The sequence below is a fragment of the Pezoporus wallicus genome, unplaced genomic scaffold (assembly GCF_028554395.1).
Source record: "Pezoporus wallicus isolate ANWC-B61680 ecotype Strahan unplaced genomic scaffold, APGP_CSIRO_Pwel_v1 contig_6783, whole genome shotgun sequence".
Classification (NCBI taxonomy): Eukaryota; Metazoa; Chordata; class Aves; order Psittaciformes; family Psittacidae; genus Pezoporus; species Pezoporus wallicus.
Genome location: NW_026637555.1, coordinates 3,080,195 through 3,094,752, shown reverse-complemented (window position 1 = coordinate 3,094,752; position 14,558 = coordinate 3,080,195). Strand labels below are relative to the sequence as shown.

The following is a 14,558-nucleotide window of genomic DNA, read 5'->3' as shown; positions in this document are numbered from 1 at the left end:
TATCACCACTTCTTCAGGGTCTTCAGAAGATTGAAAAGCTTTTCTTGAGCAGAGCATGTTTTGGAGGTGAATGGAGGAGTACAGACAAATCAGATGTTCTTCTGTTTGATGATTCAGACCTATGAGGTGTGAAGATGCAAGAACCAAGGCATAGCTTAGAGTAGCCCTAAAGCTTCTTTAAGTTGTGCTTGGAAAACAATTACCTCTACGTGGCTGTTGGAGAGGAAGGAATTGTTTTAGTATATTTAAAGCATGCTTAGTTCACACCATCTTTTCTGTAATTACCCTAGGCCTGCTATTGTCACAGCCAATGATCTGACTTCTTCAGTATATTCTTTAATAAAATCTCAAAATTTAACCTTCATATGTCTTTTTAGTTATGTCTGAGTAAACTGCAATACATAGATGTGTTAGCATGATGATACAGTTAATAAAGTATAGAACTAATATGACAAAGATCAGAGATTCAGAGTTGCTTTTCTATTATTAATCAGATATGCAGTATTATGGGTACTTCTATGGTCTTAGAGGCTTTGTCCTGGATTTACAATCCACTGTGTTAGGTGCTCTACAAGAGTCTACCTACACTCGTTGCAGCTATATTTACATGTGTTGTGCTCAGGGATAAATATTGGTAGTAATATTACAACGTTGCTATAACAGTATTGCTGTGATCTATTACTGTAAATGATAGGTGTTGGAGTGAGTTGAATGGCAGTTGAGTATCCTGTTAATGCATTGACTTAGTAAAGTAAGGAAAAGGTATGTATATGGATTTTCATAATTAAAATGAATGAAACTGTACATGAAGGCATGTGCTAGCAATTTCACAAAGAAAACCTCTCTCAAGATATCTGTTTCCTGATTTAACAGCCATTTTTTCATCTGAAGATGAAAATTGAAGAAGCATGAGAGATGCAGTATATGACATAAATACACATAAATCTGTTTATCTGACTACAGTGTTCTCTGTGTTGTTGCAATAAAACCAGGTGTTTCTGACCTCTGCAGGGAAGTGACCCCTCAAGAGAAATAGGATGGTAAATCTAGAGGTGGGTGTTCGAGCATTCTGTGCTTACAAAAGGGTCTTGGATTTTTTTTCTCCTGTCTCCTCTTCCCATGAAATGTATGCTGTCCACTTACACCCTGAGAATGACTGAACTGCTTTCAGACTTGGGACCCTGTATATAGTAGGGTGGAGAAGTCAGATGACATGAGCACATAGGCAAGCTGGAAGGAAGAGAACGATGGGTATGTTTGGGATAAGACTAGAACAAAAAAAGATGAGGAGCTGACACAGTGGTGAGACATTTTTGATCAGGGCAGGGGGAAGAAGGAGAGGGAGCTGTATCTGCTACTGCCTTCTACTGCCTTTCAGCAAGTGCTTGAAATGAGAAGCAGCCACAGCTTTGAGAATCAGAGGAGCTTCATGCTTGATGCATCTTATACTATGCTGTTGGACACTTTTATTTACTTGATCTGCATGCACCAAAGTTTTCAGCACCAGATGAGAAAAAATAAGGAAGTCCCCATTTGGATTTCCCAAATACAGAAATTCTAGAATTTTAATACATTTATGGCTAAATTTTAGCCCACTTATAGTTTGCGACGTGTATTTGGACATGTACTTGAAATGCATTTGTATATTTTAACATAACTTGCATATGCAGGTATTTACACCCTTCAACTCAGATATTTAAACAATTTAATCATGTTTGTGTGGAGCCTATGACCAATTGAGCACTGTTTGTTACTGACTTTAGGTATCTTGAGATGCTGGCAAAGCACCCTGTTGAGGAGACTTGCAGACCTGAACCTACGTATAGTCATGTTTTTGTGGGTAATAGTAAAGAGATAAGTATTTAAAAAGTAGAGATAGTTGTATGTGAATTGCTGTTATAACTCCTGTCCTAAGAATTGCTCAGCTGTGTACACAAAACTGAACTTTGGTACCTCTAAGATAGGTGCAGTTTGGAGACACACTGGAGATGCTGCAAAGCAGCTCCTGAGCTGCCACTGCCAACTGTTTTCTCCTGTGTCTTGGGTTTGCCTTGGTAAAAGAAGCAGAGAAGCCCAATTCAGGCAGAATTGAGGGCTCAGGCATTTTACTGACATGGGGAGACTCTTACATCTGTCCTTGTTGGCTGTGTCTTCATCCCTCACACAGCATTGCCTGTGTCACCTCCCATGTCAAGGTGCCCTCATGAAGTAAGACATCCAGGGACCACACTAGATCAAGGAGATGAGGGTCCCAGATCCATGGCATTGAAGAGGAGTGTATGCCTGTAACATCCAGTTGAAGGTACCCCTGCTTTGCACTTCCACCAGCTTCTGGGCCAGACAGGGCTCCTCAGCCCTTTCTATTTTATTCCCCAGAGCACGTCCCTTCTTTCCTCCTTTCTTCTTTTCCCCTCTGCCATTGGGATCCAACCCAACCTTCCCCTATGTGGCTCTGACTTCTGCAGGATTATGCTACCTGTGCTCGCCTCCTCCCACAGACATGGCAGTGCCAGAAGTCCAGCAAAGTAAAAGCATGTTGAGGAGCATGTGCTAGAGGAGATGGGGTTGTCACAGGTACTACACATTCTACGGTGGGTGTTACTCCTGGTCTTCTCTAGCCTTCCTTCCACCTTGCTAGGTGCCTTACAGATTTCCCTTAGGATTTGGTGGTTCAGATCGGATCAGAGCATGGCTCTGATCAGAGCAAAGCTCCCTTCCCACCATGACCCCGTGTTGAATTGAAGAGCAGCAGTGTGCTCATCTCTCTGGCAGCACTCAGAGGCAGTGGTGTTGGAGCAGCCAGTTTTGTTGGCCATTTTCTGTAAGCTCTCTACAGAAGAGTCTACAGTTACTCTTTCACTCCAGGCAGTTGCCTGTTTTGCCTGGTCTGAGGATGCTCGTGGTCATGGGCTAGTAGCCCCCGGCCCATACTGTGACAATGACTGTAAAAGCTGCGCATACTTTCAGGACTAAAATCATCTGCAGGAGCTGGCCCTGGCACCGTGACCTACTGTGCAATAGGATAGCAAAGCACTCATAAAGCTTCTTGCTTTATGAGTGAGTGGGCTTGGGATTGCATCAGGCTTTGGACTAACCTGGCTGTGCCTTCCTTCCACAGGGAATGATCTCTTTCTGGTTGCAGTTCATGAGCTGGGACATGCGCTAGGTCTGGAACACTCCAATGATCCCAGTGCTATCATGGCTCCTTTCTACCAGTATATGGAAACACACAACTTCAAACTGCCCCAGGATGACCTCCAAGGAATTCAGAAAATCTATGGTGAGCAATGCTACCCAGTAATCTATTTACAATGAGCTTGAGTTCAGTGAGTATGTTACACAGACAGGAGACCTGCGAAATGCTTGTAGCTGGTGGGCTGGGTTTCCTGCTGTAGCTGAGTGAGGAACTTTTTAAAGCCCTTGATCCATAGCCAAATGTTGGAGAACTCTCCCAATGGCAATATCTTTCCACAAGTCAGGATAACCACACCTCTGTGATCTTGCTGCTGCTCCATCCCTCACCATGTCCTCAATATCAAGGAGCATTAGAAAGGGAAAATCAAGCAATTGCTGTACCCAAAGTAAGTCCATTAGGAACAGCCAGTGCAAATAGAGGGGAGAAATGCAAGGAACATGGAACATCAAGGTAAAAAGTGTTTGTGCACTCTTTTTTTTTTTTCCTCCATATATACAAGGTAGGGAATTAGGGAATGCTTTTAATCTCCAGCTGAACATTGTTGTACATGTGCCACAAAGATATGGGCTCAAGGTAAAGAGAGGAAAGAAGGCATAGAGAAAAGCAGGGGGCTGGAGACGATGTGCTATCGTATGATGGGATCATGGATACCAGGGTGTGGGGACAGGGACTTTGAGAGACTTCTTGGCTCAGGGAGACTCTGGGAGCAGAGGGGAATGCAGGTTTTTAGGAGCCACAGTGAAGGGGAGGCTGAGCTAGAAGATACTAATGGATGCAGTCTGTGGCAGCCCATGGAAAACAGGTTTTGTCAAACATCCCTGATTTCATTCTTTGAGGAAAGTACAAATCTGACTAAGAGGTTAATAAATGTAGCATAGAACAACTATGCTACGTAGCTGGGCAACATCTGCAGCTACTTGACATGTGGAGTCAAGTATTAGCTCCGAGTATCAGTTGAGCATGTATTGTATGAATTGGACCTAGAAACCCCCTTATAAGGTGGTTGTCAGTGGGAAAGGGATTCCTGCTGGGATCAGTGGCAGACCTGGCGCTAGTCAAGGTTTACATCAGTGATCTGTCAGTGCATTTTAAATTACTTGTCTAGGATTTGTGCCAAGACCTGTAAGGCTCTAAGCAGTAAAGCAAGACTTCAGAGGTCTAAACTGTCAACTGCTTGAGTCTGGGGGTTTGGTTTGGTTTGGGTTTTGTTGTTGGTCGTTTTGGGTGGTTTTTTTTTGTGGCTGGAGTGAGATTCATTTGTTCAAATGTAAATGCCTAAAGAAAATAAATCTCTTTCTGGGCTGGTTTCTCTGACTCCTGTCTGGACAATGGGGAAAACCCAAGCATTTGTAGAATGCCGTTCATCCTCAGTGTAAGACAGATACCCAAGTAAGGTCCAACATGTAAAGTAAGATTACTTTAAGTGCACTCAGTGGGAGCTATCTCTTCCCGTTAGTACAGCTGAAGATTTCTCTTTATTGTTCATTACCAGGATGAAGTTGCATGGCAATTGTCCTATGGTATCATTTAATTATGCATTCTTTAACATAGTACATACTCAAATACCCAGGATAACAGAGACTCTGGATGGTTTTGAAGGAAAGTGCTGGGGTAGTAAGTATTACATTTTTCGTTAAATAATATACCTTTCAAAATACTGATTTTTGAAAGCTGCTGAAGTGTCTTTATGCTGTTTCTGGTTTGAAATGTTGATGTAGTTCCTGTGAACTTTGACTAATCAGGAAGAAAAAAAAATAATCTAAATTTATTGCTGACAGTGCAGCTGCAATCAGCTGCTGGTTTCTCTGGTTTCAGACACCTTTTGGAAAGGGAGCAAATGAGGAACTGACAGCCATGCTGTTTCACGTTTGTGTTTGAAGCCAGTATTCAGCTATGGCTGAGCTGGGGACCAGCACTCCCCCAGGCTGAGCTCAAGTGGAGCTCCAGTACCAGTTGAGGTACTGGGTGATGCTGGTCAGGGCCATTGAGACCTCATAGTGTGCTCAGGGCCCTGACACTTTGTGAGAGCACTGGCCCAGTACCATTCTGCCTGCCGCTTGGCAGCACCACCACTGCAGCTCCGTTTATGTTTCACTTATGTAGTGACATTTAACTTTAGCCACATAGGATCACAGAATCATAGAATCACATACAGATTCTCTGTATGCAATAGAATATACTTAGTTTTAACTCAGCTTGAAAAAAGCAGTATGAATGAATTACTACCTAGTGCAGGTGGTAACTAGGAATTAATTTGTTGACTATCATGGAATCACACAAAGCTCTTCTCTAAGTCCTTTGGACTGGAGTAGATTGAGGATGATGTTAGTGGTTGTAGAGAAAAGTAGTCCTGCAGGGAGAAGAAGGAGTAGCTTCTGCATTAGGAGCTTTGATTCCCTACGTAAAGATTTTGGTCCTTAGCGTAGAGCTACAGTCCAAACCTAAAGGCTAGTTTAAAACTAGATTTTACTCTTATGGTTCACAAAGAAAAGATGGAAAAAGCAGGTTATATTTCTCCCTGGAATTGGAGATACGAGAATGGATCTTTTCATCTGGGCTTCTTACAACTGAGAAGGGACAGCTGAAATATCCTTCTTGTAGCTTTAGCAGGAACATTGAGCTAATGTGTTTTATTTCCACAGTGCCAATCTGCTTTGTTTTGCCTTGGGATTGCCAAAAGCCCATCTACCAGAGCACCTCTCCAAATATCAAAACCTCCTGCTTTCTTGCTGCTTTGACATTCTCTGCAGTGCAGCAGCCTCTGCTCAATATATATTATTTAGGACCCCACTATGCAAAATAAGTCATAGAGCCAGAGCCACTGCCTTGCCTGTAGCACCCTTACTAAAAAATAAATTCAACTAAAACTTCCAGTTTTTCATTCCTCCAAAGTTGCTAGAACAAACAACAGAGGCTCTACTAAAGCTGAAGTCCATTTTATCTCCTTCTTTTGAGAGTGATGCATTTCAAATTGGTTTTTTACATTGTATCTGTGTCTGTACATTAGAAAAGAAATATGTCAAAATCTGTCATACAGCAGTTTATTGAATGCAGTTATTTTCTGCTGGCTTTATCTCCAGACTCACCTAAACAGGTAGTAGGTAATGCGAACTCTTGTTTGTGCTTCATGCTGGTTAGTGTAAGGTCAGTGTTTAAAATGTTATTTCCAATTATGAGCTAAGGAAGAAAAGCCCAGCAGCTCACTGTGTGTGACACAGTGGACTGTAAGGCAAGTGAGCAGTAGTCCCATCTTCTGCAAAATGCTTCTTGTAGCCTGAGGGAAGTAGCATGACTGTCCTTTACATGTGTTTCAGAGGGATATCTCCCACTGTACTTAATATCCATGTCACAAGTGACATGCCCAGGAAGGAATATTGTATAGGATATCCTATCAAGGTGACTGCCTCTTTTAATTTTGCTAGTATTGAAGTCAGGGCAGCATGCAGCTACAGTGCAGATGGAGAGAGGAAACAAGCCATGGTCTTGTCACATAGCCTGAACTGATCATCCTTCAGCACTGGTTCTCCTGTTCTAAGTACATCCTGCTCTAAGTACTGTTTAGCAGCAGGCTGTGGAGCACCCTGTCATGTTAGGAGTGACTCTTCGGACATTGTGCCTGGGGAGCAGAGGGGCTGACATGATGTGCAGGAAAAGTTCATGTCCAGATGGATGCTTGGAGCTGGTAAACCAGGCCATTACCTTCAAGGCCCTTTCAGAGCCTGAGGTCACAAAGGAGAGGTCTGCTAACAACTCAAAGATAGACCAAATCGTTAAGCCTGGAGACAACCTTAAGGGTCTGAGTCATCTCAAATCTCACTGATGACATGGCAACCTTACACGTCTTTTCAGCTCGAGAACAGCTCCCAGCCAGTGTACACGCTGCATCCCATGAGGGCTGAGGTCCAGGGTTGTCATGAAACTACCCCAGCCCCTGGCCAAGGAGCTAGACAGCACCAGCTCTGACATCCAGGAACAGGGGATCAGCAGGGTACAGTGTCCATGAGCAAACAGCACCGTCTGCCAGCCTCTTTACTCCTGTGCAGCAAGCACAGCTCTCAGCCTTCCTCACCTTTTCCTAGTGGCTGCCCGTAGAGCAGTCCCAAATCTTTGTAACCTACAGGTATGTGTAGAGATGGCTTGTGATGAAACAACAGAAAGACTATGCAAAATGCTCCACGTGGTGACACATTGTGGATGGGGCCATCAGAGCAAGCTTTGCTGTTGTGCAGGACCTGGAAATGTTAGATATAGGCCCATTTTCTTAAAATGTCCTCATGAACATGGGAAGAGGATAGAATAACCTCCAAGGCCTTATCTATAGAAGACTTTTGGATCCATGCCTTATGGTGCTGTGCTTGTAGGAGGGCAGGGGAAGGAAAATGCATGGCAGTAACAGAGCTGGAGGTATCTGCCCCCGTGCCACATCCCTGGCGTATTCCAGAGATACCAGACTCTCTCCATGTTGCATCCCTTCATTTGCATCTTTCTTCCTGTCCAACTGTCTGTCCTGTTGGACTCAGCAGGAAATACCAGCGTCCACCTCTGTGTGTCCACTGAGTCTCACCTGCTGTATGCCAGGTCTCCATTCCTGTTCCTTCAAGGAACAGGCAGGGAGTAACCGCCTGATTTCTGGTGCTGTCCTTGGAGTCCACCTGATGCCTGGAGGGCTCTGCAATGGGCGCTGGTCTCCCAGGTGAACGCTCTTGTCACCTGGGTGGCAGCTGGTCATTCAGAGAACATCTATCGAGAAGGGCTCAAGAAAGCCTTCCTGCCACCCACTGATGATTACAAGGACCTCAGCTGTCCAACCATTGGGTATGCTGTGGGTGCTGGGACTTGTTCTGCAGACTGCAGAGCACTGTGGCAAGGCTACCCAAACCTTCTGAAATAGCCAGCTCATTTCACTGCTGAAGTCTAACCCCAGCAGTGCAAAGTACCCTGTGGACAGGTTTACCAAGTGAGCAAAGGAAATGAGTCCTTCCTGAGCTCAGCTGTTGTGGATGGACTGTCTCTTGTCCCTGAGCTCATCTAATATGAACAGGGACCACCCTCCCTTGGGAACAGCCAGGTGGGTTTCTCTTACCCTCCCTGGCTCCTTTGGATCATACATTTTGGTTTGAAAATGAGGAGCCTTTCCTGTGTACCTGGACAGCTGATACCATCCCACAGAAACATGCAGGCAGCTCAGCCTTTGACAACCAAAAAACCCCTCCTTGTTATTCAGAAGCCTAAGTGCCTGCCTGTAGTCTGGATAGTAGTTTTATTCTTGGAGTGAATAGCGAGAAGATAAAGATGAGCCTTTGTTTGCAGGTGGAATGTTATCCCTCCTGGTCTGAAACAAAGGGCATCCCCTGCACTGGCAGGCTTGGAGAGCTTCCCCGCTCAGGCAGGACTGGCTGTGATGGATGCTGAGCCATGCAGGGTGCTGAGCCTCCAGGCAGGTGTTGTGCAGTTGAGGGAACACTCTGTCCATAGGCAGGAGGACAGTACGATTATATTTTGTCCTCAACTATCGACACAGTGTCTCCTAAATGCCTCCTCTCTCTGTGTTATCTTCACAGGTCACCTTGGTATTCAGATGTTCTGCGACCGAGGAAGCATGAAGGGAGGAGGCTAAGTGCCAGTGGCGGAAGTCACACTCTGAAGGTGATCTGCTGTGACCCAAAAACTTTCTGACATTCTTTGCCTTGGTTGTGATAGAGAGGAAGAAAATCTTCTTCTTCACACAGTGTCTTAAAGTCCAGCGAGTTTCTTCCTCCAACATGTAGAGTTTCCAGCTCCGTGAGGTTTCTTACCTGCTTCCCGTGTGGAAGTGGCTGCAGGCTTAGCCCTGGGGGTGGGTTTGGCTCCGGTGCTGGGATGACATGCAGTAACAAGGTGGCTGGCTTCAGGCCCAGTTGCAAATCCATGCAATAGCCTCTCTCATTTAATTTTTTTCTCGGTGAGATTTGCTCTGACTTGCTTCTTTGAAGTTGCTTGGAAATACAGTGACAGAGGCTGTGATTTGTGTGTGATTTGCTTGGGTAGTTATGTCAGTGGTGGGTGTAATCAGTTCCTGTAATAAATACCAAGGTGCTATCATCTCTCAAGTAACTCTTTGTTCACATGGTCATCTCTGCTGCTTAGAAATCTGTTATATCCTGCCTTTAGCCATCTGTTTCAGAGGCAGGTTACTGTGATGAGAGTCTGGAAATAGTAATGAGTGCCAAGCTGTATAGGGTCTGTTCTTTCTGCTTTCATGCCAGGTTGTGCTCTGAAGTGGTTTAGGTCTTACAAGATAGCATCTTTCTTCAGCAAGTGGACAGGCTGTGCTTCCGCTTTCCATACCGCTAACTGTAGACTAACTTCTGCCTGCCTAGCACTTGGACCCAAGGATTTTCCTGTTGTGTATGTGCTCCTCTGCTCTTTGCACGTGCATAACTGTAGGATTACCTTCCGCATTTATCTGTTAGTCCACCCTAACTCAGTGACAAAGTGAAGGCAGCAATTAAAAATTAAAATGCAATCTGTATAACCACAAGAGGAGATAGGACTTCAGTCAGGAGAAATTAGAAGGCCCAGGATGCATAAAACCAAGAAGAGAAGTGAAAGATAGCAGGGGAAAATCCATGGCTTGCAGAGAAAGACAGTAAGAGAAATATTTTTACGGAAATGATGAAGTCAGGATCCGAGCAAGCTGCAGTACCAGCTGCAGAATGTTTGGGAAGCCCTGTCAGTACTGGGAGCCTCCTTCAGAGCAGTGCACCAACACTGGTTTGGCCATTGCAAGCAGTGAGCACATAGGGTGGCCCAGCTTCTGTTGTTGGTCCTAATTTGTCCACTGTTCTAGGAAACGTTTCATTTAATGCCAATCTCCACTTCCCCTGAATCATTGCTGACCTGCACCATCCTGACCACAGTGTGTACAAGTGCTTCTGCCTTGCAAGTTTACTGCATTCTGTTCCAGTGGCATCTTGGGGCTAATTAAAGCTTTTACATCAGTCCCTTAGGTTGCAGGTGCTATTTTAACTTTCCTCTTCTCTACAGAAGGCTGTGACAGACTTTGGGCATATAAGCTGGATGAGAGAGTTGAAGCACTATACAACTTTCTCATTGCTCTCTTCTCAAAGTGTGGAGTTTCGGGGTTGTTATTTCTGGAAATCCAGAGCTGCTATTGATTTGAGTATCTGTTTGCTGTGTCTGAGAAGCAGAACTGCCCTGAATTGGCAGTCAGTCCCTTTCGTGCTCTGCCTTTCCAGCAAGCAGTTTGAATCTGTGACACACAGTGACTTTTTGGGTCCCTCCCAGACAATCCCCTCTAACAGCAGGTGTGCCTCTCTGCATTGCAGATCGCTGTACATCTCACTCTGTTTAAAGGCAATAATGCTCCTTGAAATCCTCCTTGCAATCGTGATGTGAATTTGCTTCTGGCTGCCTCTCACAACACAGCAATCTCTCTTGTGCTGGAACTGGTGGCTGTCTTATGTATACTACCAAACAGCTGTCTGATGGAGTTGCTGCACTGTCAATTAAGCTGACCACCAAAGAGGCTTTTCTGATCCATGTGTGGCAACAGAAATGTGTCTCTGAGTTGGTCAGTGCATGGCGTTAGCATCTTGCAAAGGGGAGGGAATGAACAGCACTGCTCTTGTGCTTCTGTAGCAACATGCCTTTTAGAAAGGTGATCCTTGTGTCAGTCTGTTGGCAGGGGAATCCTGTCATGTAGGACTTGTAATAGATTTTTTTCAATGTTACTTACAAACACATCCACTCAAAGCCTTGTGATTGGCAGCACAAGAGTAAAAGGATCATGCTGTTTAATGAGACCTGTAGTGTGCAGTAAGTCATTGCTTATTGCTTCCTTGCTTAGGTCCCAGTCAAGACTTACCTTTCCTTAATGCAAGTATTTCCTACCTTCAAGTATGTTAATTGCTGCTTTTCAGACTTCATTTATTCAAGAACTGTAACTGGCACCAAGTGCCATTTTTGGCAGCCAGAGCAGGTACCAGTTTCTTACTCCTTTAATTTCTTAAAGCAGGAGCTGGACACTGCTCCCACATCCCATCTGAGCAAACCAGAACCCTGTCTTTCTTTGTGTAAGATCTGTCTGGGACCTCTTTCCCCATTCCCATCCTTTCCTCTGCAGCCTATCCCACTGTACCAACTCAGTCCTACTTCCATAGAGCTTTCCAACCTTAATCAGTAGTACCAGCTAGCCTGCTGCTTGCTGGAGGAGATGCCTTAGCACAGCCCATGTGCTTCTCACCACAATGAGTTGCCTATTGCTGTATTATCAAATGATGTCTGTGGCTGCTAGCAAGAATGATACTAGCACATCTGTAGATAAAACAGCATTTAGGGATGGTGTTAAGTAAATAGAATGCTGAGGACTTGACGCCCGCTCTATTCAGGAAGGGGGTGGTTACTGTGAATTAGCTCTGGCTGTGCCCTGTGATGTCTGTTTGCAGCTGCAGAAGTGCTCCAGAAGTGCATCTTCAAGTTTAGCTTTGTCCAAAAAGAATGCATTTCATGAACTGCAGTGTGAATCAAAGCACAGCAATTGCAAATGATGGAGCATGCAAAAGAACACTCCTGAGCTGAACTGAGACACCAGTGTAGATGCATCCATGTTGCCTGGCTAACAAGGGGTCCGACACTGCTGCTCCTGTGATAGGCAGTGTCTGCAGACCTTTGGTGGACACCATCTGGGGAAGGTTCAGAGATCACCAGCAGGAGCAATATCACAATTTGGGAATTTTATTTAGAAGATCTTTATGGTCTGCTAAGATACTGGGCACAGAACAGCTAAGAATGGAGGGGGATGAGAACTACACAGTATTGAAACAATAATCCATGCAAATAAACAATCAAATCCCATTTGATTAGTTCAGACATAAAACATGGTAAAATCTCTTGCTTCCAGTAGCCTTCTGCTTAGTGCCATATTAACCTGTGACCTTCTCTGAGAAGCAGCAAGAAATCTGGTCCAGATTTTATCACTAACTTGGTGAAACCATCCTGTGGCAGAGTTGGTTTAAAAACAGAGCTCTGCTTCAAGTCACTTGTGTTGTTATTACTCTTTATATCCTTCAGCCTTGCCAGGTCCCAAAGCTGAGCTGGGTAAGGATCAAAGGGCAACGTGTGAGTCAGAACATGGTCCTTTATCAAAGCTGTTTATCAGTTCCCATAGTGTTCTGAAAGCAAAGATTAGTGACTAAACTGCAGTAAAGGAATTGCTTTCTTATTTCTGAATTCCCTTGTAGTTCCCCTTAGATGGTAGCATTGGCTTCACACCCTGACTTTTTCCCGTTTTTGCTTGGGTTTTGGTTTGGGATGTTTTCTGGTGGTTTGGTTTTTTGTGTGTGTATGTTTGGGTTGTTTGGGTTTTTTTAATGGTCTACTAAAGGTTTCTATTCAAGGGTTATTTATAACCTTTCATTTCAGTTGGGAACATGATTGGTGTGGCTGCTCCTTCCTTTTAGCTCCAGCCTCCTTGGGAAGACCTACAGAAACGTACTGGCTCTTCTTCAGTTCTTATTGCTCATCTGTTTTGGGACATATTTCACATGTGGATGCATCTTGTTCTGTTCCCCATTTCTAGGGAATGAGCTCTGCATAAGGAGTGTGTAAATTCCTCGCCATGCTCTTCATCCAGCCCGTTGCCTTTTGAAAGCTACAAGGGAAGCACGGAAAATCCAAATGTTTCCGCTTTGCTGAACATTTTTCTTTTCACTTCTAGGTCCTCCTGTTGAGCCCTTGGAGCCAACCAGGCCTTTACCAACTCTTCCTGTTCGCAGAATTCACTCTACTTCGGAAAGGAAACACGAGAGACAACCAAGACCTCCTAGTCCTCCTCTGGGTGATAGGCCGTCTCCTCCTGGCTCGAAACCAAACATCTGTGATGGCAACTTTAACACCGTGGCTCTCTTTAGAGGAGAAATGTTTGTTTTCAAGGTACTAAGAATTCCTGCTTACCCATGAGTCTGTCTTTAGATTTATTGCTGGAAAAGATTAATAGAAGTACAAGGTAGTAAGATTTGAAATGTCTGTGGAAATAGCTCTGTTCCTGTGAGGCTGCTGAAAGAGCAATGTTAAAAGGACAAATAGATTGGCTCTGTAACATTTGGAAACAGTGCTTAATGGGATTCCCAAAACACCCAGGCAGCCTGTGCACCAGAATGTGAACTAGACGCACTGGCAGAGAATTCAGACACCATCAGGCTCAGAGAGGAGGCGCCTGTAAAGCCAGAAAAGAATACCAGTATCTAACCAGAGACTGAGCCTCATTGCCTCCAGAGATGGCATGTGTGGAACCTGGGCCTTCAGGGAGCACTCAGCTTACCTGGGGAGTTTGAGTCAACCTTGCTTGTAAAATACAGGCAGGGAGGAAGGAGAGGCTTTGTTCAATAACCCACATTGGAGTGCCTCGAACATGGAAATACTGGTGGCTTTCACTCTGCCCAGTGGTGTGAATGTGGAGAGGGATATGTTGAAGGTCATGAAACAGACAGACCACGTCAGTTGGAGAAACAGCCTGAATTGAAAGTAGTTGAAGGCTGGGACAGTATCTGCAAGAAGCCTCACAGGCCCTGTCCTGCTCTTACTCATCCTTGAGCATCCATTGTGGCTTTAACTGATGATCTCAAAGGGTTTTTAATAACTCCTTTGTGCCTTTGGATTGTGTGCTTCACACAGTCCCAAGTAATGTTAGGGCTGTGTGGCTCTCCTGGGATCTGATGGCAGAGCACCAGTTGTACCAGGACACGTGGCACCTCAGTGACGAGGCATGCAGAGAGGTCACTCACAGGCGAGTTCATAACACTTATAACTGTGCACTTGCTTCCCCCTGCTCCTTTTTCCTCTCCTTCTTTCCACCCTTTCTCACAGCACCAGCAATCAACTTCTCACCCTTTTGGCTGCCATCTTCATGGAGCACTTTCCTCACTGGAGGCAGTGTTGGGCTGGGTTGGAGCTGTCACCTGAACCGGGACTTCTGCCTTTAATGGTTGTGGGGCCTGGGCAGGGATTAGCAATGCTTGGTGCTGGATGCTCAGCCTGGTTTGACTGCAAGATAGAAACACTCAGTCTGAAGAGGCTTCTGGTTTTCTCAGGATCGCTGGTTCTGGCGGCTGCGCAACAACCGGGTGCAGGAGGGTTATCCCATGCAAATCGAGCAGTTCTGGAAGGGCCTCCCCGCAAAGATTGATGCAGCCTATGAGCGCTCTGATGGCAAATTCGTGTTCTTCAAAGGTACAGTACATTTCAGTACCAGCCTCCCTCGTCTGCCCCACATCACACCCTTGCGGCATGAAGATGGGGAAGAGAGGTACGCTGCAGCCTTGTCCTTTTCCACGGGGACACTTCAAGCAGCCATTAATTCTTA

General features: G+C 45.1%; 1 protein-coding gene across 2 annotated transcripts in view; it reads left to right on the top strand.

Annotated features, from left to right (window-relative positions):
- Positions 1 to 14,558, top strand: part of MMP24 (matrix metallopeptidase 24) — a 36,333-nt gene that overhangs the window by 17,045 nt on the left and 4,730 nt on the right. The window contains exons 5-7 of one of the 2 annotated variants that reach the window (XM_057406408.1): positions 3,119 to 3,280; positions 12,915 to 13,129; positions 14,287 to 14,425. In XM_057406408.1, coding sequence (XP_057262391.1) covers positions 3,119 to 3,280; positions 12,915 to 13,129; positions 14,287 to 14,425 — 516 coding nt within the window. The remainder of the gene's footprint in view (positions 1 to 3,118; positions 3,281 to 12,914; positions 13,130 to 14,286; positions 14,426 to 14,558) is intronic. The other variant, XM_057406409.1, reaches the window with a different exon arrangement.